Genomic DNA, 23380 nt, shown 5'->3' on the forward strand with positions numbered 1-23380 from the left:
ATAAAAAAAACAGCATGACTCAGCAGGCTCTTTGTTAGACATTTAAAAACAGACTAAAAATAAATATTTCGAATTCTTCGAAGTCAAAAAATACCATTTAAACCCCTACTCTACCAATCAAAGGGTTGATATTGTATTAAATTGTTGCACCTTGTGGTATGCTATGCATTTTTCGTGAAATCAAATTTTGAAGGGAATGTAATGATTGAAGTATTGAGTTGAGCCTTCGAAAATTCACTCTTAGAGCGTCCCATATTCCATAAGCAAAGCCGGCGGCAAAGAGACTTTCTATACACGCCAAATAGATTTACATACTTGAACAAGTAGCTCTTGATTTCCTCAGTTTTGTAGACATTTTTTCTGAGATTAAAATGGCATCAGTTTACCAAAGACCTATCGCCTCATTTGCTCATATATACTCGTATTTACAGACGCCACACTCAAACCTGTTGCAAGCCGTGGACCAGAAGCATCCTGTTGCCTTTAAGAGCAATCATCAAAACCAGCAGCATCATTCTCCCAGTGGCCAAAATAACGGCAAAAGTGCCCGAGCCAATCGCCGTCGCCGTCGTCGCAACAAGCAGCAGCAGAATTCCCATCAACCTGACGCCTTTAAGGAGCCAGACGACACGCAGATAACACCGAGCACCTCCACCTCCCACTCGCACTCGCACACGCACAACCATACCCAGAACCAGGATCATAACCAGAACAAGGACAACGACAGCAATAGTAACAGCCCCAAGATGCCAGCCCGTTTTGCCGAAGAAGTAATCACCGCCGAGCCCGCCACGCGTGCCGCTCCCCAATTGGACCTGGGTGGCGGACACTATGTGCCGCGACAGCCCGTGCTGAACGATGAGGTGGCCATAACTGGCTTCTCTGGCCGCCTTCCCGAGAGCTCCAACATTGATGAGTTCAAGCAGAATCTCTTCAATGGCGTGGACATGGTCAACGATGATCCCAGACGCTGGGAGCGCGGTAAGTAGTCTCCCTTCCCAGCCCTAGATCTCTCAGCTAAAGGATGATCTCTAACACCGACAGGTCTCTATGGACTGCCCGATAGGATGGGCAAGATTAAGGAAAGCGATCTGGAGAACTTTGACCAGCAGTTCTTTGGCGTGCACCAGAAGCAAGCCGAATGCATGGACCCCCTGTTGCGCATGCTCCTCGAGCTGACCCACGAGGCGATCATTGATGCTGGTCTCAATCCCACCGATCTACGCGGCTCTCGCACTGGCGTCTACATCGGTGTCTCCACCTCGGAGACGGAGCAGCATTGGTGCTGCGATGCCGATCGCGTGAATGGCTATGGCCTCACGGGATGTGCCCGCGCCATGTTCGCCAATCGCATCTCCTTCACCTTCGATTTTAAGGGACCCAGCTACAGCATTGACACTGCGTGCTCCAGTTCCCTGTACGCCCTGGAGCAGGCGTTCTCCGATATGCGCGAGGGCAAGATCGACAATGCTATTGTGGCCGGAGCTGGGCTAATACTCAAGCCCACCATGTCGCTGCAGTTCAAACGCCTGAACATGTTGAGCCCGGACGGTAGCTGCAAGGCCTTCGATGAGTCCGGCAACGGCTATGTCCGTTCCGATGGCTGTGTGGTGCTGCTCCTGCAGCGCGTCTCCGAGGCAAAGCGCGTCTACGCCTCCATCCTGAATGTGCGCACCAACACGGACGGGTTCAAGGAGCAGGGCATCACCTATCCCATTGGCAGCATGCAGAACCGACTGATCCGCGAGACGTACGAGGAGATAGGACTCAGCCCCAACGACGTGGTCTATGTGGAGGCCCACGGCACTGGCACCAAGGTCGGTGATCCCCAGGAGGTCAACTCCATTACGGACTTCTTCTGCAAGAACCGCACCAGTCCCCTGCTGATCGGATCCGTCAAGTCGAACATGGGACACTCAGAGCCTGCCTCTGGTGTATGCTCCGTGGCCAAGATCCTGATTGCCATGGAGGAGGGCGTCATCCCAGCCAATCTGCACTTCAACAAACCCAATCCGGATCTGTATGGCCTGGTCGATGGCCGTCTCAAGGTGGTGGACAAGAACCTGCCCTGGAATGGCGGTATCATCGGTCTTAACTCCTTCGGCTTTGGTGGAGCCAATGCCCACGTCATCCTCAAGTCGAACCCCAAGCCCAAGGCTCTCACACCACGTGACAGCGGTCCGAAGGTGGTCCTGGCATCTGGCCGCACCTTTGAGGCTGTGGAGCAGCTGTTGGAGTCGGCCGCCGGCCATGCCGATGACGACGAGTACCTGCAGCTCCTGAACGACATCCACTCGAAGCCCATTCCGCTGCACTACTTCCGCGGCTACGGCGTGGTCAGCAGCAGCAAGGGCACCCTCCAGCGCGAGGTGCTGGAGTTCACGGACGAGAAGCGGCCCGTCTGGTATGTGTACTCGGGCATGGGCAGCCAGTGGGCCAGCATGGCCAAGGATCTGATGCAAATTGATGCCTTCGCGGAGACCATTCAACGCTGCGCGGATGTGCTGAAACCAGAAGGCGTCGATCTAATCGATGTGCTCACCCGCTCCACGGACAAGAGCTTCGAAAACATCTTGAACTCCTTCATCTCGATTGCCGCCATGCAGGTGGCCCTTACCGATCTGCTAAGCTCTTTGGGCATCCATCCCGACGGAATCGTTGGACACTCTGTGGGCGAGCTGGGATGTGCCTATGCCGACGGCTGCTTCACTCCTGAACAGACCGTGCTGGCTGCCTACTGGCGTGGCAAGAGCATCCTGGACACGCAGCTCTCTAAGGGCAAAATGGCAGCCGTGGGCCTTAGTTGGGAGGAGGCGCACAAGCGTGTGCCCGCCGACTGTTTCCCCGTGTGCCACAACAGCGAGGATAACTGTACCATCTCCGGACCGGAGGCCTCCATTGAGGCGCTGGTGGTCAAACTGAATGCCGAGGACGTCTTCGCGAAGGCCGTTAACTCCAGTGGCTATGCCTTCCACAGCAAGTACATTGCCGATGCCGGACCGAAGCTGCGTAAGAGCCTGGAGAAGATCATCCCAAATGCCAAGAACCGCACCGCTCGATGGGTAAGCACCAGCATTCCGGAATCGGCGTGGGGCACCCCAGTGGCCAAGCAGTCGTCGGCCGCCTATCATGTGAACAATCTGCTGTCGCCGGTGCTCTTCCACGAGGCCCTCCAGCATGTGCCCAAGAATGCCATCTCTATTGAGATTGCGCCGCACGGCCTGCTGCAGGCCATCCTCAAGCGCGCCCTGGGCCCAGAGGCTACCAATCTGAGTCTGGTGAAGCGCGGCCACGAGAACAACGTGGAGTTCTTCCTCACGAATGTGGGCAAGCTCTTCGCTGCCGGTGCCCAGCCGCAGGTTCTCAACCTGGTGCGTCCTATCAGCTATCCCGTGGGCCGTGGCACCCCCATGTTGAACTCGAAGATTGGCTGGGATCACACCCAGAAGTGGCTGGTGGCCAAATTCGGCAAGGAGACCTCCTCCGGGGAGACCATCGTTGAGGTGGATCTGTCCAAGGAGGACGACGCCTTCCTCGTCGGCCACACCATCGACGGAAGGATCCTGTTCCCGGCCACGGGCTACATGACGCTCGCCTGGATGACCTTTGCCAAGATGCGCGGCGGCGAGTTCCACAAGACGCCCGTCGTGATGGAGAACCTGGTATTCCACCGGGCCACCATCCTCAACAAGAACGCGGTCGTGAAGTTTGGCATCAATTTCTTCGACGGCACTGGAGCCTTTGAGATCTGCGAGAGCGGCAGCCTGGCCGTGTCCGGCAGAATCACCATCCCGGAGTCCATTGAGAACGAGGAGCTGCCGCTGGAGCCCCAAACGGCAAACAAGGCTGCCAAGGAGCTGGCCACCAATGATGTGTACAAGGAGCTGCGTCTGCGCGGCTACGACTACGGCGGAATCTTCCGTGGCATCGTCAAGTCGGACACGGTGGCCTCTGCCGGCCAGCTGCAGTGGGTGGACAACTGGATCAGCTTCATGGACACCATGCTGCAGTTCAGCATCCTCAGCAAGAACCTCCGTGAGCTCTATCTGCCCACGCGCATCGAGAAGGCCGTCCTGAATCCCGTGAAGCATCTGGAGCTGCTGGCTGCTCTCTCCGAGAAAGAGCAGACCGAAACGGGCCTTCCCGTCTCCTGGTACAGCGACATCAATGTGATCAAGAGCGGCGGCGTGGAGTTGCGTGGCCTCAAGGCCACTCTGGCCCAACGTCGTCCGGGCACCCAGGCCCCACCTACCCTGGAGCGTTACCACTTTGTGCCGCAGATCAACACGAGCGAGCTCCACGAGAACTCGGAGAAGGCGCGCCTGCACGCCCTGGATGTGGCCATCCAACTGATTATCGAGAACTCCAGCGGAGCCGTGAAGCTTAAAGGCGTGGAGCTGGCCAATGGCCGGAATCCGGATGTCCTGGTGGCCAATCGGCTGCTGCAGATCATCGAAGGAGAGCCCGTCCTCACCGGCGATGTGGCCGTGGTCACATCCAACAACAATGAGGAGACCATTACGGCCGCCCTGGGCGACTCGGGGGTGCGTGTTGTGTCCAAGGATGTGCTCGTGGAGCCCGTAGAGCAGAACTGTCACTTTGTCTTTGGCATCGATGTGCTGTCCCGGCCGGATACCAAGACCCTCGAGAATTCCATTGCCAGCATCCGCGAGACTGGCTTCCTTATCCTGGAGGAGACCGTAAACACCTACACGAAGACGGGACGTGCGCTCCTCGAGAAGTTTGGACTGGTGGTCGTGCAGGAGCAGAGTCTGGGTGCAACCCGCGTCCTGGTGCTGGCCCGCCGTGCCATCGATCTGAAGACACGCAAATCTGTGGTCGTGCAGGTCACCGAACAGAACTTCCAGTGGGTGGATGACCTCAAGGCGGCCCTTCTCACAGCCTCCACGGAGGAGCAGTACGTGTATGTGGTGTGCCAGGGTGAGGAGCTCTTCGGTGCCGTTGGCCTGATGACCTGCATCAAGAACGAGAACGGCGGCAAGCTGGCGCGCCTCGTGTTTGTCCAGGACGCCAAGGCGGAGAAGTTCTCCCTGACTGCGCCGCTCTACCGCAAGCAGCTGGAGAAGGATCTCATCTCGAATGTGCTAAAGGGCGGCGCCTGGGGCACCTTCCGCCACCTGAAGCTGGAGACCCAACAGGCCACACTCCAGGTGGAGCATGCCTACGTGAATGCTCTGGTCAAGGGCGACCTAGCGTCGCTCAAGTGGATCGAAGCGGCCAAGGGCGACACTGCCGTCGCAGCCGACAAGAACCTGGAGACCTGTACCGTCTACTATGCGCCGATCAACTTCCGTGACGTGATGCTGACATCCGGAAAACTGGCCGCCGATGCCCTACCCGGAGACCTCGCCGAACAGGACTGCGTTCTCGGACTGGAGTTTGCCGGACGCGACACACAGGGACGTCGCGTCATGGCCATGGTGCCGGCCAAGTCGCTGGCCACCACCTGTGTGGCCAGCAAGCGCATGATGTGGCAGATACCCGACAAGTGGACCATGGAGGAGGCCTCCACCGTTCCCTGCGTCTATTCCACCGTATACTACGCTCTGGTGGTGCGCGGACAGATGAAGAAGGGCGAGCGCATTCTCATCCATGCAGGATCCGGAGGTGTGGGCCAGGCAGCCATCTCGGTGGCCCTGGCTCATGGTCTGACTGTCTTCACGACCGTCGGCAGCAAGGAGAAGCGCGAGTTCCTGCTGAAGCGATTCCCCAAGCTGCAGGAGCGGCACATTGGCAACTCCCGTGACACCTCCTTCGAGCAGCTAGTGATGCGCGAGACCAAGGGACGCGGTGTGGATCTGGTGCTCAACTCCCTCTCTGAGGAGAAGCTGCAGGCCTCCATTCGCTGCCTGGGTCTCAATGGACGCTTCCTGGAGATTGGCAAATTCGATTTGAGCAACAACAGCCCCCTGGGCATGTCCGTGTTCCTCAAGAACACCTCCTTCCATGGCATCCTGCTGGACAGCGTGATGGAGGGCGAGGAGGAGATGCAGAACCAGGTCGTCACCCTAGTGGCCGAGGGCATCAAGAGCGGTGCTGTCCTGCCGCTGCCCACGACCGTCTTCAACGACCAGCAAGTGGAGCAGGCCTTCCGGTTCATGGCCTCCGGCAAGCACATCGGCAAAGTCGTGATCAAGGTGCGCGACGAGGAGGCCGGCAAGAAGGCTCTCAAGCCTAAGGCGCGTCTCATCAATGCCATTCCCCGCACCTACATGCACCCAGAGAAGAGCTACATCTTGGTTGGAGGTCTTGGCGGTTTCGGCCTGGAGCTGACCAACTGGCTGGTGTCCCGCGGTGCCCGCTTCATTGTGCTCACCTCTCGGTCGGGCGTGAAGACCGGCTACCAGGGTCTGATGATCCGTCGCTGGGAGGAGCGTGGCGTCAAGGTAGTGATCGATACGAGCGACGTGACCACCGCCGCTGGGGCCAAGAAGCTGCTGGAGAACAGCAACAAGCTGGCTTTGGTCGGAGGCATCTTCAATCTGGCTGCCGTGCTCAGGGATGCCTTGATCGAGGATCAGACGGCCAAGGACTTCAAGACGGTGGCCGATCCCAAGGTGACGGCCACCAAGTGGTTGGACCAATATTCGCGTAGCACGTGCACGGAGCTGGACTACTTTATCTGCTTCTCCAGTGTGTCCTGCGGCCGCGGCAACATCGGCCAAACGAACTACGGCCTGGCCAACTCTGCCATGGAGCGGATTTGCGAGCAGAGGCAGGTGAGCGGCTTCCCCGGCACAGCCATCCAGTGGGGAGCCATCGGAGATACCGGTTTGGTGCTGGAGAATCTCGGCGACAATGACACCGTCATCGGAGGCACCCTGCCCCAGCGCATGCCCTCCTGCCTGCAAACCATCGACCTGTTCCTGCAGCAGCCGCATCCCGTCGTGGCATCCATGGTGGTGGCCGAGAAGCGCAAATCCGACTCGTCGGCCGGCGTCAGCCTGATTGCGACCATCGCCAACATTTTGGGTCTGCGCGACACCAAGAATATCCAGGATGCCGCCTCCCTAGCTGATCTGGGCATGGACTCGCTGATGAGTGCCGAGATCAAGCAGACTCTGGAAAGGAACTTTGACATTGTGCTGTCCGCCCAAGAGATCCGTCAGCTGACATTTGGAGCTCTCAAGCAAATGGACGGTGGAGCCGATACGAAAACTGTAACAGCTTCGGCCGCCGCCGGTGCTGTTAATGGATCGGGTGCGCCAGCAGATGCCACCAGCATCACATCGAACCCGTCCTCGCGCACAACCAGCCCCCTGGGCGATGGAACGCAGGTGGTGTTCACCACGGCACTGATACCCACAGAGGCTATCGTGCGACTGGAGACGAAGGCGCCGGCCAACAGCAAGCAGACGCCCATCTACTTTATTTCGCCCATCGAAGGCTTTGCGTCCGCACTGGAGCCACTGGCCAAGCGACTGGAGGTGCCTGCCTATGGACTCCAGTTCACCGATGCCGTCCCCGTCGATTCCGTTGAGGCTGCGGCCAGGTTCTACATCCAACAGATCCGTACAGTCCAGCCCAAGGGACCCTACAAGCTAGCCGGATACTCGTTTGGCTGCCTGCTCACTTACGTTATGACCGCAATCCTGGAGGACACCAACGAAGTAGCCAACGTGATCATGCTGGACGGAGCGCCCACCTACGTCAACTGGTACACGAGCAGCTTCAAGCAGCGCTACACGGCCGACGACGCCAACAGCAACCAGAGCTACGGTCTGGCCTACTTTGGCATTGTCCTGGCCAACATTGACTACAAGGCGGTAAGTCCAGAGGAACACTAGATAATAGATGGAGGAATACTCATCCTTTCATTACCCTTTATAGCTGGTGCGACTGCTTCTGGTGATCCCCACATGGGAGGAAAAACTGGAGAAATTTGCCGAGCTTATGAGCTTGGAGATCACACAGCCCGTGGAGACGGTAAGAAAGCAGACACAGTTTTATAACCTGGGAACTTTTTAGAACTCTCTTTGTTTTTTCTTTTATCGGTCAACAGATCAGGAAGTCCGCTACTCTGTTCTACAAGAAACTGGAGCTGGCCGACAGCTACAAGCCGACGCTGAAGCTCAAGTCTAACGTCACTCTTGTCAAGCCCACAGAAAACTCTGCAAAGCTGGATGAGGACTATCGCCTAAAAGAGGTAGGTTTCCATACAACAATTGCAAACAAAATTGGGACACAAAATGTAACTTTTGATTTATCCTTTTAGGTCTGCACAAAACCCGTCGAAGTACACACTGTGGAGGGCAACCATCGCACGTTCCTCATAGAGGATCAGTCGCTGACGACCATCCAGAGCATACTGAAGCGTCTGTTCAAGTAGATCCAAGTAAAGGATTAGCATAAGAGTGTTGTGGATGTGGCAGACCAATAAACCACACCGCAGGCATCACCGCATCACACATCCAATACTCGTGTCCCACTCGCTGCAGCAAAGGAGCAATGTGGAGCCACAAAAATCTCTCACATCGCATCTAGTTAGCACCTATTTAGTGAATGAATTTACGTTGTTGAGTCGCAAGAAAACGCAAGCTCTCTCCCAATATCAGTAATCCAAGAATTAACCATTTACGCACAGCAACAAAAGATAAAACTAATCTCGGATCGGATGTTCCTTAAACCTTAACTGCCGTCTTGCAGCGCCTGTGGACGATAGGTCCAAAATTGCAGTCTACAGACGCTGCGATTCCGGGCAGTTGAGTGGATGGGATCCACCTTTAAATCACACTTAAAGCTATGTGCACAGAGTACAGTAGTACCCGCGACGCGACATTCCTTGAGAGCTGGCCACTAGATGTCCCCACACTTACCAAATATATCTTATATGCTCTATCTCTAACGTATATTCTAGTTTAAATTCCTAGCTCGTAAGCCTACAGTTTGTAGTCGCGCATGTAATGAAATTCATTCCTCGATCTAATCCCACACACGAGATTTGTTATCTTTCTCTTGATGTATAAAATAATCGCCCAAAAATTGATCACTCATGAATATTGTGGATATTAAAATTACACCATACTAAAGTTTAATGGAAATCGAATGCGTTTTATTCAGGGAATTTTCTGTATTTTCAGATGGGTGAGACCAGATATATTATTATATTTTACCACGCAATGACCAATATTCCAGCTATTTCCATACCGTGCCTCTGTCTGGGTACAAATACATATTGCACATATATGTATATCAATATTTAAATTCATTTGTGAGTGCATATACTTACGTGTGTAGACTGATTGCTGGCTGTCATCGGATTGGGTCGGATCGGAGTTTTAAAAGGCACAATAACCTTTTGTCAGCTGGCGATTGCGCCTGACCTAAAGCGAAAATCTCTTATCGAGTAGTCCATGTGGACTTAACAACGATTAAAAACGCCTGAAATTAATTAGATTTTCACAATAATTTCAGGTGCTTTCAAGCGACTATAATCGCGTATAAATTAGGCCGAAGGTTCTGGGGGACTTTAATCGTTCGACAGTTTAAAGCATATTTATGGGCTTGCGGAAAATGTATGCACAACAAAACAACATGAATAATAGTACGTACATTCTCGATCTACAACGGCCATCGGTGTTTGGTAACATTTGAAGCCATTTTTTCGCACCCAACGGAAACTAGACTAGTGGATTGTACTGTGGGAAAAAGTAGCTCGGAGAAATCCAACCTATTCATTCCTTCCTTTTGTTTTTTCGAAAACATCTATGGATTTGTGAATGCATTTAACCCATGCTTTTCTTTTAAAAATGCTTTTAAATTGCAATGTTTAAAAACACCTTTTATTTAAATCAAGTAGTCGCGTCTCCACATAACAAAATTATAACGATTTTTTACTTTTTCCAACAAAAAAAATCAAGTGGGCTCTCCATTTCTTGTGATTATTGTATTAGAAATGTTTCTTGAATTTTTGTCAAATGTGGACCAATAACTAATACAACGCAAATGAATTTGTCATTCTTTATTTATTCGTACTATACGTTTCTATTTGGACAGTTTAATGAACTCTTTTCCACACCACCAACATTTGGTAAAGATCTGGGCGCGTTTTTTTTTTACGTGGTATCCCCAGTAGGCCTACTCCACACTTCAAATCCGAGTCGTTTCCAAGTCGTCATCGGTTATATCTTAAAAATGGATTGCACAAAATGAAATGGAAAACGTATTTTCGCAGTTTTCTGAGGTGAAACAATTACCATTCGTTTTATGCTCCATTGTTTTGATCGCTGATTTTTTGTGGCTGGTTGGGTACTGCTGGACAATGGTGTACTGTTCCTGAGTTCTGTTTGCTGCTGTACTGCTCTTAATATTTTGTCCCTGCATCTGTATGCTCTGTACGACTCCGAAGACTGAAAAAATGTGCATTTTATGAAAAGAACACTATTTAAAAACATACAATTAAGACATACATACACTGTTGTAAAACTTAAAAATAAATTCACACTTTAGACTTAAAACTAATTACAAATATTTACATATTTACAAAACTGCTCCGATGTGTTTGTGTTGATGTCGTCGGGCTGACTCCCGTTGCTAGACTGATATTTTCCAGTATTCTTACACAAATCAAAATTTGAAAACTGTGGTTTCATCGGGCATGGGTTACTAGGTTTACTTTTTTGTTGGGAATATGTTTATTTGGGTTTTTGAGGAGAGCATTCTTCTACTATTTGGGAAATATGTCTCTAAGTATTGTTAGTCTCTGAGAACAGGTGTTTAAAAAAAATAGTCTGGATACCACATTTGACTGCTGTAGTTCTTGTAAATAGTTTTATTAAAATAAATATTCAAGATATGTATAATCGCGTCTAAAACTTCGACAAATAGCGACTCTTGAGCGATTTAAAACGCCTAAAATTAAATTTTCGTGCGTTTGAAATCCATGGCGACTTAAAACGCTTGCAATTCCAAACAAGATGTGACGCGACTATAAACGCTGGAAAGTGCGAACCCGCTCCGTTGGAGCGTCGGCATCGATAGCGAGTCATTGCTCGAGACTTTTATGACCCGGCAACGACGCCTGATTGGCCTTTATGTCTGTGTTTTTTCGCGATTCCTCGATAGGAGCACGTTTTAGACAATTGGAATTGGCCCAGAACGAGAGCGAGAACGATCCGAAAACGAGAACCGTGGGCGGACAAAGCGGAAAAATACACATGAAAATCGGTTTGGGCTGGGAATCATTTACATTAATTTCTAATCGCCGCCGTGGCGGAGCAAAGTGGCCCAGTCAAACAGCTTAACGGAGTGGTATATACATAGTAGAACTCATATTTATACCTCTCATATTCCTCTCGCCTGTAGCCTTATCAGCAGTGGGCACTGGCACAGCCACTGGCGATAACAGCACGCGCCCAGCCGCCGATTTGGGCGCCTACCTCTCTGTGCTATGCTATGCTGTGGAGTGGAGTAGTATAAATATTTGGCAACGTTCAGTTTCAGTTACTGAACAACGCGCGACGGAATCGGAGGAGTGGAGTCGTATGTAAATATCGTTACTCTATTGCGTCTTTAAGCTAATTAATAATATTAATAAATAATCCAGCAAAACTTAAAACAATCGGTGATCGGTGGTTTGCGTTGGTTTTTGGTGATCTTTGGACGCGTTTCATTTGCATATACTTAGGTCTGACCGATCTGACCGAAATCTGTATAGCGATTGACATTGGAATATCACGCTGCGCTGTCTGGCCGCGGCAGAAAAACCAAAAGCGCTACCAAATCCGAAATAGATCCCTAGTTGAAGTATGTTTATTTTGTGGTAGGTTAGTAATATTGTGACCGGCTTTAAAGGTGTTTCGTATAAACATTGTGCTGCTGCCTCGCCTGCCCCATAGTTTCCGAACTTTTTTCGGTTTTTCGATAGGCGTTATCATTAAAGTTGGTAAGATAAAACTGTAATTTGGCTATTGGTTAACTTTCTTAAAAGATTATTTCTTCGTGGCACTACTTGGGTTTTCCAAGATTGTTTCATTGAATTTTTTTTAAAGTGAATGCGTTTTGAAATCATTTATTGATAACTTTATGCCCTATTTTATTTGAGGTTTATTTCTATTATAGTTTGTTTCCAATTATGCTTGCCATAAAATATAAACTACGTTATTTGTTCGCATCTGATTTATGATCAAATGCCGGAATGCTGGAGCCAACAGGAGCTTAAGGGGCTCCTTTTTTCTTTGTTGTAAATGAATTAAAAATGGATTCAAAAAATTTTAAGATTGAACTAGCTTAGGAGGAGGAGAAAAACGAAAGCAATACCAAACTACAAATTCGACGGCTAAAGATATTGGTAAATAATAGCAGCAATAATTAATAAATATTTCTGGGTATGTCAAAGGTGATTATTATAGGATAATATATGATCGTTATCATTGTCAGGTACATTTTTAAAGAACAAAGATGAAGAAAGATACATAAAGGCAGACGAAAAGGGAAGAATGTGCAGGTAGGACTTGAGGGAACAGCAAAATTGTCCTGCCCCAGCTTGCTAACAAACATTACCCTATTGAACATTCTGCGATGCAATGAAAGTAGTTCTATAAGTTTTTCCTTAGATAGATAAGGTAGCCATGAGTGGATGTATATCCTTTAAAGCTTATCTCAAATATTCTATTATATTTTGGGATATTTTGTATATATGACCATATATATCGGCCTCCCGGCTTTGGGGATGTTTCCCAGTAAACAAACCGAAACTCTTCAACTACGCCTCGCATTGAATAGATCATTAAATTTGCCGCAGTGTTTGGTGATTGACCAAAACCGAGAGACAAGAACCCAGACACCTTCTTGAGTCTATTTTGGTTGGTACAATCTCAATCAGGGAAATTCAAGGTTAGACATTAAATAAGCATTAGGAATATTTTGGCAATCGGCAAACAAAAAAACCCCGATCGACTCATAAACTTACCCGTCCCGACTTATCTGTGCCACGTTTCCGATAATCAGACAAAGAGACCTTCAGTGGCACTCCAAATAGGCACACATCTGTTTGTTATTGAAGAACTCTTGCAGATGTGGCAGATCCATCCCCAAATCTAATCAGGGATCCCAATTGCAGTGAGCCGATATCCGAGAGACTAATTAGTTTCGTGAGAGATGGGAATTTTTGAATCAATTGCAATATAAATCTTCAGCTGTCAGCGAGCTGTTGATGCGCTGGCTAATTGAATTTATATATTTGCAAAAACGCATTGATCAGATCACATCGCAATATTCAATCAAATATTGTTATCTAAAATTAAGTATTCACGCATAAATTATCGATCCGATTTCCAGGGAAAGAAAAGCGTGTAGTGGCAGGCTGTCGGCTGTCCAGTTCCCAGGCTTAATTGAATATTTATAGACCTGCACTCGATGCAACTGAGTCGTTTTTATGAGTTATTAAGTGCGAATTGTTTCAAATTTTTACTAGCTTTCGACTGTTGGCCCCTGCCCCCATCTGACTCCAATTATAAAATAATCACAAAACAAAAAACACTGTTTACTGATTCAGTTTTGAGGCTTTAACCCCGATGCGCACATCGCCGACACAGTATCGAATACAAAGACCCAATATTGTGATCTAATTCTCACACTGAATAATTAATGGAACACAAGACATGCCATGCGCGGCTATCCAATGCAAATTAGGTAGATTTTACAGGAAACTGTTTTACAGATAACAACCTGAACTAACCTTGATCCGTCTCGTCTGTACTGGAATTTATGAATTGAACGTAATGCAGAGACACCTGCAAGACAGTTCCTAGTTGACCCACTACCAGGGCACTGGGTGCTAGTGCTGCCATATCCAAACGAAAAGCTGTCGCAACACATTTCACTCTGAATGAGAAAGCTCGCGGGAAAAATCATTTCAAAATTGTCCAAGAATAGAACAAAATTTCGGAAAGTTTCACAACTGCTGGACAAAAATCTCAAAAAAGATCGAGCAAAAACTAATCAAGAGAACGGTCGACACTCGAAGATCTGATTCAGAGAATCACAGATTTCTATCGCTATCAGCACTGAGCGCGTTTTATATTGAGCGCCAAGCTCGGACTAGTTGGATCTCGGGAGATTAGTGGCACACGGCTTTATCCAAAAAGCTGACTCGACGTCCCTCACAATTTCGAGCGGTATTGGGGCCGCCATATGAGTGCGAAATATGTCACCCTCTCCACTCAGACCGAGTCCGAGTCCGAGTCCGAGACCGAGTCCGAAACCTAAATCAGACGCGGTTCCAGCTTCCAGTTCAGTTTCTGCGGCCACTGGCGACTGACGAGCGATCAGAGGAACGCGTCTGCCCTGCCTGCCTGTCCTCTGCTGTACGGGAAGCGTGCAAAAGTTCAAACAACCGTACCGTGCCCGTGCTCCCGTACCCGTACGTATACCCGTACGTATACCCGTACAAATAAACTAGATTGCAACGGTGCCCGTGTATATCTGAGAGAGTGTGTATCTGTGTGTCTGTTTGTAATGTGCCTTTGTGTGGCTTAGTCTAGCGGATTTCTATAAGCATTTGTATATATAGTAGCGCCAGAAGTCGCTTACGCGCATTCGAACCTCAAACTTCTTCGAACCTCAACTTCCACAACTAACGGTCAAATGAAATCGAGCTCGAAACCGTAACCGTAACCGATATCGAAAATACGATAAGTCGCGCCGCTCATTTCCGGTGCGTGTGTGTTGTCTCCCAGTCTCCAGCGCTTGAGGAGAGATTTCGCTTTGGTTTTTGCGCAAAACCCAGATCCGAATTGATCCGAATCATAAATGTATGTTCCTTTAATTTAGGCGTGCGTTACAACAAACCCCCTCACCCAAGAAGAAAAAAAAAATAACCAAACGGGAAAACAAACATATAAAAAACCAAAAGCTCATCGCACTCTTGCTCTCTTTTGCACTCTCGGCTCGGCTCAGCTCACGCACCCACAACGCCGCAACGGCAGCAGCAGCAGAAAAGCAGAAGCAGAAGCAAAAAATACTGCTAATTTGAAACGGTAAACCAATGTTTTTGCTTTTGCATAAATTTATTACATTTCTAGTACCATAGTGTGAGTGTGACAGGAGGCGGGTGCGTGTGCGTATGCGTGTAGACGTGTGTATTTGTTTTGTTGTGTTTATCGCTGTCCACGCATTTTCCGCTCAGAGATGATGTTGTAATAAATTGTCAGTCGACAGCTGATAACGATTAATGATCCACGGAAGTTCTATCTAATCTGAGTAAATTGATTTGTACATTTTAAAAGTGATTTCAACGATTAGTGCATAAAATTATATTTGGTCGTGGCCCATTTCCATTCGTTTCTGCAAGAGGTTCTATGAAAATCTAAACACAATCAATAAAGTCGGGGTGAATTCCTATTAGAACTATTAGTGAAATTACATTCATTCACCTCAGAAGCGGCTAATAACAATCAAGAGAATACTTTTATAGATTGTGCTGGTTGAGGAAAACATAGGAGGGAAATAGTTCTATGATTTGTATCATATAAATAGAATCTGTGTCCATTAACTCAAATCAAATCTTTATAAAACAGGCACAATTAATTTTCATAGTTCGATAAGAACCTAATAGATATAATCTATAGCTCTATAAATATTCGTCTCCATATGCAGACGACCATAATATATTCTGGCTGAATGAGACCTTATAAAAGTATGTACATATACATACATACAAGTCGATAGATGTGCAAATAGATATCAGGAACGACACATTTTGGGTAACGACAGGAATTCAGATAGAATACAAACATTGAAATTAGATATATTTAACAATACTTTAGTTCATCGAATGATATTCTTCAGTTTGCCACAAAAGATGCTCGTTTTGTATCAAATGTTTGCCCGTTCTCTAATATTTCTTTGTGGAATTAGATCGCATAGAAGCGGTTATTCAATCTGACAATGACACCAAAGATAGCACTTAGATGCTGATAATGGCAAAAGTAAATATTGAACAAAACCAAGCTGTAAAAGATGTACTCTTTCCATTATCGCAGTCGGCACCTCGCAGACACCTGAAAATGCTTTCGAACAACAAATATTTTGAATCACTCGTGGAATCGTAAACGTTTAATCATTTCCAAATACATCAGCTAGACCGTAAAACGAGGCAATTCAGGAGATTGTAGTGTTTAGGATGGATGGCTCTTATCTTTCTATGCACAAGATACAGCTTGAGACTATATATTTGTTGGCAAACCTAATTAGCTTAGTCGGGAGACTTATCAAGAACCTTGCGAAAAATTGAGCTTGAGTCGTTGTCGTTGCTCAGCGTCCAATTTGGCATTTGAATTGTCACCCGTTCTTTGTCAATTATCTGACTTAATTGGAGTACAATGTACAGCAAAGAGGGACGATTTGGATGGGAATGGGGATGGGGATTGAAGGATGGGGATTGGAGGATGGGCCTTACTGACTTTGCATTGAAACGTCATTTGGCCCACTTGGGGAGTTTGAACTTGAAATCAGCCGCTGCTGAAAGCTCATTCTCTCCTCTAATCTGTATATGCGTATGCCAGATATAATTTACGAGTATATATAGTCATCCATCTATCTATGCAATCTATTGGATCCAACCATCAACATGCGGTACCTAAACGAGGAAGTCTTGCTGGGCGGCCGCTGCCTCAATGAACCACTCCGCGGGGCATCTATTTAGCCAGTGGGTCCACCACTTTGATTTAAATGTGAATGCGCTTGACCCAAACTGCAGTTGCTGCTGCAGCAGCCTCCCCAGCAGCTGAGACCTTCGCCGGAGGCCCCCAGCAAGTCGTGTGTTTAATTATCGCACATACGCCGCGTTGTCCAGACAAAAAAACAAAACCAAAAACGAAAACGAAAATCACAAACATCCTGCACTAATTCCAAGGGGGCGAGAGTTCCTCTTAATTAGCGGTAAAGCCATTCAGTCGATGCATAATTGAGAAGAGAGACAGACTGTCAAGTGAGCAATTGATGAAATAAATCACTGGCGAATATATTTCATTCACACGTAATGAAAATCATTCTGTAATATTAACGATTTTGTGGAATATTTTATACATAATTTATGTTCATTTTAGGCATTCTTTGAACACAATTCTCAGCTTTTTTTGATAAACTAACAAAATTGAATCAAACTGAAATGATTTTATGCTTGAACAAGGTTCTCACTCAAACGTTTTTGATAGTTGAACTCTATTAACAACCAGATCTACGAGTATTCAAATTAATTCGATTTGAAAATCTTTTAGGCATCAGAACTCATGGGAAGAGCTTTTCAGTCACTGGAAAAATTTGGTAGATATCTTCAATAGATGATCTTTTTCAATAACTGAACGTTTTTAATAGTCTGGCTCTTGTCTGGCTATACTCTCTTTTAAAAATAATATGAAATTATATGCCAAATTTTTAAATAAATTTCCTGATCATATCTGGACACTTAAACTGAATAATTTCTATAGCTCAAACACAACGAAAAAGAACAAAGTTAATGGGTTTGCTCACTTACATTCGACAGTGAGGAATATTCTAAATATAGAAGTTTAATCACATAATTAAAGCACTTTAGTTGAGGTATATTGGAATGGAATTCTTCGAATATTTCCTTACAAGTACATGAGATAAAAATAAAGCATCACCACCCATCCCTCCCCCACCTAGATATTGCATCATCATTTTCTTCAGTGCCTTTTCTTCCCTTTCCCACCCCCTGCTTGGCGTCTGCCCCTGACCTCTTCATAGGTGGGGAGGAGGAGTTCAAGATCGTGGGGCCACTGTCAATGTCTCCGCTGAGGCGTGTGCGGGATCACTTTCGCTTTTTGTTTCGGAGGCATTTTAGTTTTAATCAAAGCTCTTGGATGTGCCTAAATTGGATCTATTAAGTCACTTGAGATAAGTCAGGAGCGTCGGACTTAAGTGTCTGCTGGAGGGCCACTCAACGCACAGATTGTCACGTTGACGTTGAGCTATCAGTAAAAGAGCTTCGCTCTCAGGTGATCATCATAAATGCGGCATGTGGGATGTGGGACATCTGACATCTAAAAGGGCGCGAGGCAAACAGACTTTATATATCTTATGGTGGATATATATTTTATACTATATTCAGATATAATAAAGGATTTCCAAGCTTAGCACTATGATGAAATACGATTTGTATATATTTCCCTTCAGGTTACGATCAGGAGTATTTGGAAGGACATGGAAGGGTTGCCAAGGGAAACAATGAAACAAAAATAATAGTTGTAGAACCATCCATGGGATAAAATATCTTATATTATTGTAAAATGCTTTTAGATTAATAATATTTGTTGTATGTATTGCCTTTTCTTCAGTTAAAGTTCCCTTCATTTTCTAACAGAGAAAAAATGAGTGTTTCTTTTATAAGGTCATCACTTAAGTACTTTTTAGTTAATGTAGTTAAATAGGGACCCCTGTATACATGTAATCTAGTGATACGAGCTCTACAGTACATACTCATACCAACAACAAGACAATGCCTTTCTACTTGTCGGGTGCATACTGGAAACAGTCAGATTTGATAGGATGGGATGGCTGATGTGAATCTGATAAGCGCACATCTATGGGAACTATCTGTTCTATAAGCTATTTTACAGTACACTACCCATTAGGACTATTTTCTTTGCTTTGCTATACCATGTTTATGGGAAAACTAAATATTGATAAGGATAGCGCGGCCCCATCTTCTAACAATTCTTTACATTTCCATTTCCAGAGAGCCAATCGCCCGGTGGATGCGGATTTGAACGTTGATGTAAATGTGGACCTGGATTATGCAACAGCAGACAGTCGGTGGAGAGAGGGAGAGGTGACAGACTGTCCAGAGACAGACAGACAGACCGAGTAATTATCAGTGCCAGATTATTATCATCAGCAGCAGCAGCGATGCAACCACGGTAACACAGACCCGGAGAGGACCAGTCGGTGGCACTGAAGCGGGGCTCTCTCTCTCTCTCTCTCTGTCAGCCGGACGGAGCTGGCAATGAACACAATGCCCACGGCCTCATTCACAAACTGCCTAGCCCGAGACCATTGCGAAAACAGTTGAGCATTCGCCGCGTTCAGGTTGTGGTTGCGATTGCGGATACGCTTACGGCTGGAGCGCAGGACCAGCAAAGCCCGGCAAACATATCCGGAGTGGAAATTTTCAGCAATTAAAGCAATCAAAGCAACGCAACCCATCATCAGAGCAGAGCATATCAGATCAGAGGATCGGCTTGATTCGGCTCGGTTCAGCGATGCTGACTACAGACATGGGCACAGCGGCAGGGCCGACGCCGATCATCGTCAGCAGCAAGCCACAGAAATCTCATTGCCAATCCCCGGCGCTGGCGTCGGAGCAGCAGCTCTTACAGCACCATCAGCAGCAGCAGCAGCACCAGCATCCCCACCTGCCCATCCACTCACATGGCCATGTCCATGGCCAAGTCCATGGCCAGACAGCGATGCACTGCGAGAAGTACATGCCGGAAGCGCCGCGCCGGAACCTGCACGAGCTCCTGTTGGAGCTGCTGGACATGCTTCTCTCCTGCCTGGTGGTAACTATTAATTATTATTATTATTATTATTAGAATCAGAAAACAGTGTACACATACATATATCGCGATATCGAAAAATACTATAAAATATTATATGAAAATATTTCCATCTCTATGAATTTTTGGTGGCGCCCTGCGTTATTGCCTACTGGCGCGGCACCTGGGAGCTGATGGGAGTTTTCCTGTTCCCGAGCAGCCTGCCTCTCTCCGCGCTCTCCTCCTTTCTCATCGGCGGTGTGGGGCACTTCGTGTTCACCATCACCCAGAACTTCTTCAAGGAGCACATCCACCCGGACAAGCGACGCCTCACCTACTACGCTGTCTCGCGGCTCTACACCGCCGTCTTCGGGATTGTCTGTGTCAACATGTGGCGCGGCGCCTGGATGCTCTGCGACTGGCTGACCAGCGTGGACTCCCTCATCATCGTCTCTGTGGTGACGGCAATAGCCCTCATCTTCCTGGTCGCCACGCGCACCCTCCGCAACCTGGGCGCCGCCCCCTACACGGTAACAATGGACCACAAAACCGACTATTTCGAGGTGGACACCATGTTCAAAATACCCGTAAGTGAATCCTGAAAATACTTAAAATTCCATCCACACACAAACTCCCAGCTATCCCATCCGGATGCTCTTACAAAGAGCTGACAACGTAGAAGCCTGTTTTAGCAGTTCCACAGCTTTGATAGTTACACGGCAGCCACCGCTGGTCGTTTCATAGCAACCAGCATTGATTGTATCACAGCAGCCAACTTATAGTTGCAAAGCTTCTTACAATCGGACCTCGCTATATCGACTCGGCTATATGTACATGCTGATCAAGAATTTATATACTCTATGGAGTCCAAGATGGTTACTACTAGAAAATTTTATAATAAACACTTTGGGGGTATAACAAAAATTACGAAATATCATAAAAATGCAGTTTAATATGCTTCTTACTTATGTAAAGGTGTTACGATCGTACTTACGATCGTTAATTAAATATTTTATAGTCTGAATAAATTAGTTCATTAAATTAAAAAGGCAACTAAAAGGCTATTAATTCTTATGAAATGAATTGCCCGTGTTTTACGTATAGATACTACTCAAAGTACTCTATAGATAATCTGTTAAAAACGCCATATCATTAACATAAACATACCAGTATGTGTATCCCGGAAAGTATAGATTTGTGATTTGATCCTTAAATTGTGTTTCCCTTTTCTCGTTTCTTCTCCTGAAGGGTTTCCATCAACCTGGCCTGTATGTGCTGGACACACTCTTCTCGGTTTTTGTCATTGGCAGTCTGGTGGTAATAGCATGGCGCGGAGTCTGGGGCATCTTCGACTTGACGCTATTTCCCAAGGACAAGGCCAAGTCGGCATGGGGATCGCTGGTATGGCAAAACACTTCTTAGCCAAATCATTTTGCATCTGTCTAAGTGTTTTTTTCCTCTGTGCAGCTAATTGGATATCTGACCGTCTTTGTGACGTTTCTCATCCATCCCCTGATGCGGTACGTGTGTCGTCGGATAAGCGGCATCCTGAAGCTGATCATATGCGACATTTACTATCTGATGACCTTCTTTGGGGCGGTGAATGCATGGCGCGGTATCTGGAATCTACTCGATGTGTATCTATATCCAGGTAAAGGGATTTTTCCAAAGTAAAACTACATACCTTTGCTTAATCTGATCCTGTCATCCGTAGACAATCGACTGATGAGCTTCTGGCTAACACACATCATACCGTTCCTGCTGCTGGCCGCACTCAAATGCTCCAACTCCATCCTGGTGCGTGGGGTTTTCATTGATGCCGACGGAGCTGGCGCCGAGAGTGTCGACATTCCTATTAACTATGTGCGTCTACACTTCCTCCGAGAGCGACGCAAAAAGGCGCAATCATCATCATCAGCATCTCCTCCGCCGCCGCACTATTACCTGAAACCGGAGCACGCGACGCTCGGCAGGAGTGCGGAGAAGGATAAGGAGGCGCAGAGCAGCCTCATCGAGAAGCCACATGCCACCGTTCAGATCGTTTAGATCCGGATACGGACTTGTTTGTTACCGTTAAAATCGTTTCTATGTCTAGCTGTTAAACTAGTTGTACACTTAAAATGCCTAAGCCTAATCTTAAATCGCGCATAATTCACGTTTAACGAGCTTACTTAAGAGTCAGATGTGTAGCCCTAAGCCCTAGACTTAGGCCTAATCTTAGATGTTATCCTACTCATAATCCTTATCCTAACCAACTACCTACACCTGTAAAAAAGTTAACCAATAATGTCTTTGGGCAGTCACTTAGAAACTTGCCTTTTTCACTGCAGTTTCGACTTTACTATATATATATACATATCGTCCAAATATCACAAAGGTAGTGACGACAGCACCATCACACACGCTCCGATACGATTACGAATATAAATACTGTACATTATTCGTATTTTCATATAGCGCAAAATGAAATGAATAAATCTTTGTAAATATATGTATAAAGCAATGGGGGATGATCTTTCACTTAATAAATTAAAGGAGGTTATCTGCTGAAGATGAAATAAATGTTATGCTCATGCTTCTATAAGTCTAAGACCACATGGCATTAGTAGTCATCTAAGCAATCACCTATCAAAGACTATACAATTACCAAGATACAAGTACTGCATGAGGCGCCAAAAAGCTACTATGTCCAAGCAACTTATATGGTTTTGCTTCTATATAAAGAATTTAATATGACATGGTACTTTTTAGGTTTAGTTTGTTGAAATATTGAACTATAAAGATATTTTTAAAGTTCTTACCTCTCTTTTTCCACATTGGCTTACAAGACCAGAAATATATTCAAGGGAGACACACAGAACCATAGACAAGGATAGAATTTATAGCACGCAGACCTATAGTGACGTTATTCAATGAAAATTTCAATTTCCCTTTCTACAAACGACAATACAATGAAATAAAAATAATAAATTCGAATGCAGTCTGGTCGTATAAAAGTCTCAGGGCCCAACCGTTTCCCCAGCTATGAACTTGTCATTCCTGGCATCACTAAATATACAGAAAGCGAAATCAAAAAAAGGAAGGGGCTTCTAAAACCAAACCTTATTCTATACATTGTTCTGGGTCAAAAACGTTTGTCATCTTGAGGCAAATAAACGAAGAAATCGTTGATAAATTGAGCAACAAATCGGATAAATACCTTAATGGTGGCTTTTTGCTGAGATACATATATATGTATACTATATGTATATATATGTATGATAGTGGCTACGTGTGCCCTACACGTCTGATTTCTGACAGCCCAAATGCTTACGAGGACGATCTGGGGATAGATCTGAATGTACGGTTTTACGGTTTTCAGTTGATAAAGAAATCAGAGAAAAAATAAAGTTTTTTTTTTAATCTTAAACAGTACTTTTGTTGATATACAAATTTACTCATTTCATCAAAAAATCAGATATTTTACTTCTGTAGATTGACAGTAAAAGTAATTCGAAGATAAAGATGGAGTCACGTGAAATGGATCTATGATCATTTGGCTCTTACTTAGGATCCCCTGGAGTGAGAATATTCTACTATCTTAATCTTAAAAGACCTTTTACCTGCATTTTCTTTGTGTTCTGACTTTGGAGAACCCCTATAATGATAGATCTATAAAACTGAAGTAATTACACCTCCCATCCACTGGCAGTTTCGTGTAGCGCATCGAAGCACAGGTAGCAGCCGAAACAGTCAGCTGTCTGTGGGGCGCCTTCTTCAGAGATCTCTCCTCCGTGTGTCTATTGTCTTTGCTTAAAAATAATAGCAAGAACAAAAGCAACAGACAATCGGCAGCTAAAATAAATACGCAAATACAAATC

At 46.5% G+C, this 23380-nt stretch overlaps 3 protein-coding genes across 14 annotated transcripts; 2 read left to right on the forward strand and 1 right to left on the reverse strand.

Annotated features, from left to right (window-relative positions):
• The first annotated feature begins 431 nt into the window (after positions 1 to 431).
• On the forward strand, positions 432 to 9062 carry LOC108162262 (fatty acid synthase). The gene is made up of 5 exons (XM_017296909.2): positions 432 to 981; positions 1045 to 7787; positions 7852 to 7947; positions 8024 to 8167; positions 8237 to 9062. Exons 1-5 carry the CDS (start codon positions 747 to 749, stop codon positions 8348 to 8350), a joined length of 7332 nt encoding a protein of 2443 aa, XP_017152398.1. The 5' UTR covers positions 432 to 746; the 3' UTR covers positions 8351 to 9062.
• Positions 9063 to 9967: 905 nt separating this feature from the next.
• Positions 9968 to 20702, reverse strand: LOC117188970. Of its 9 annotated transcripts, none has more exons than XR_004473030.1 (4): positions 10505 to 10519; positions 10431 to 10446; positions 10218 to 10370; positions 9968 to 10148 (listed from the first exon to the last, which is right to left on the reverse strand). XR_004473030.1 is itself a non-coding variant. In XM_033393734.1 (4 exons), exons 1-4 carry the CDS (start codon positions 10611 to 10613, stop codon positions 10111 to 10113), a joined length of 312 nt encoding a protein of 103 aa, XP_033249625.1. In that variant the 5' UTR covers positions 10614 to 10936; the 3' UTR covers positions 9968 to 10110. The 9 variants fall into 9 exon arrangements, 4 of the variants coding, with proteins under 4 accessions (XP_033249625.1, XP_033249626.1, XP_033249629.1 ...); XM_033393734.1 differs by having other exon boundaries at positions 10435 to 10446; positions 10505 to 10936; XR_004473032.1 differs by lacking the exons at positions 10431 to 10446; positions 10505 to 10519 and adding an exon at positions 20688 to 20702.
• On the forward strand, positions 11411 to 22011 carry LOC108162263. Of its 4 annotated transcripts, none has more exons than XM_017296911.2 (6): positions 11411 to 11506; positions 18722 to 19544; positions 19670 to 20107; positions 20769 to 20921; positions 20988 to 21171; positions 21235 to 22011. In XM_017296911.2, exons 2-6 carry the CDS (start codon positions 19245 to 19247, stop codon positions 21564 to 21566), a joined length of 1407 nt encoding a protein of 468 aa, XP_017152400.1. In that variant the 5' UTR covers positions 11411 to 11506; positions 18722 to 19244; the 3' UTR covers positions 21567 to 22011. The 4 variants fall into 4 exon arrangements, with proteins under 4 accessions (XP_017152400.1, XP_017152402.1, XP_017152401.1 ...); XM_017296913.2 differs by having other exon boundaries at positions 11484 to 11502; XM_017296912.2 differs by lacking the exon at positions 11411 to 11506 and adding an exon at positions 11534 to 11905.
• Positions 22012 to 23380: the final 1369 nt, after the last annotated feature.

This window comes from Drosophila miranda, chromosome 4 (genome assembly GCF_003369915.1).
Source record: "Drosophila miranda strain MSH22 chromosome 4, D.miranda_PacBio2.1, whole genome shotgun sequence".
NCBI lineage: Eukaryota > Metazoa > Arthropoda > Insecta > Diptera > Drosophilidae > Drosophila > Drosophila miranda.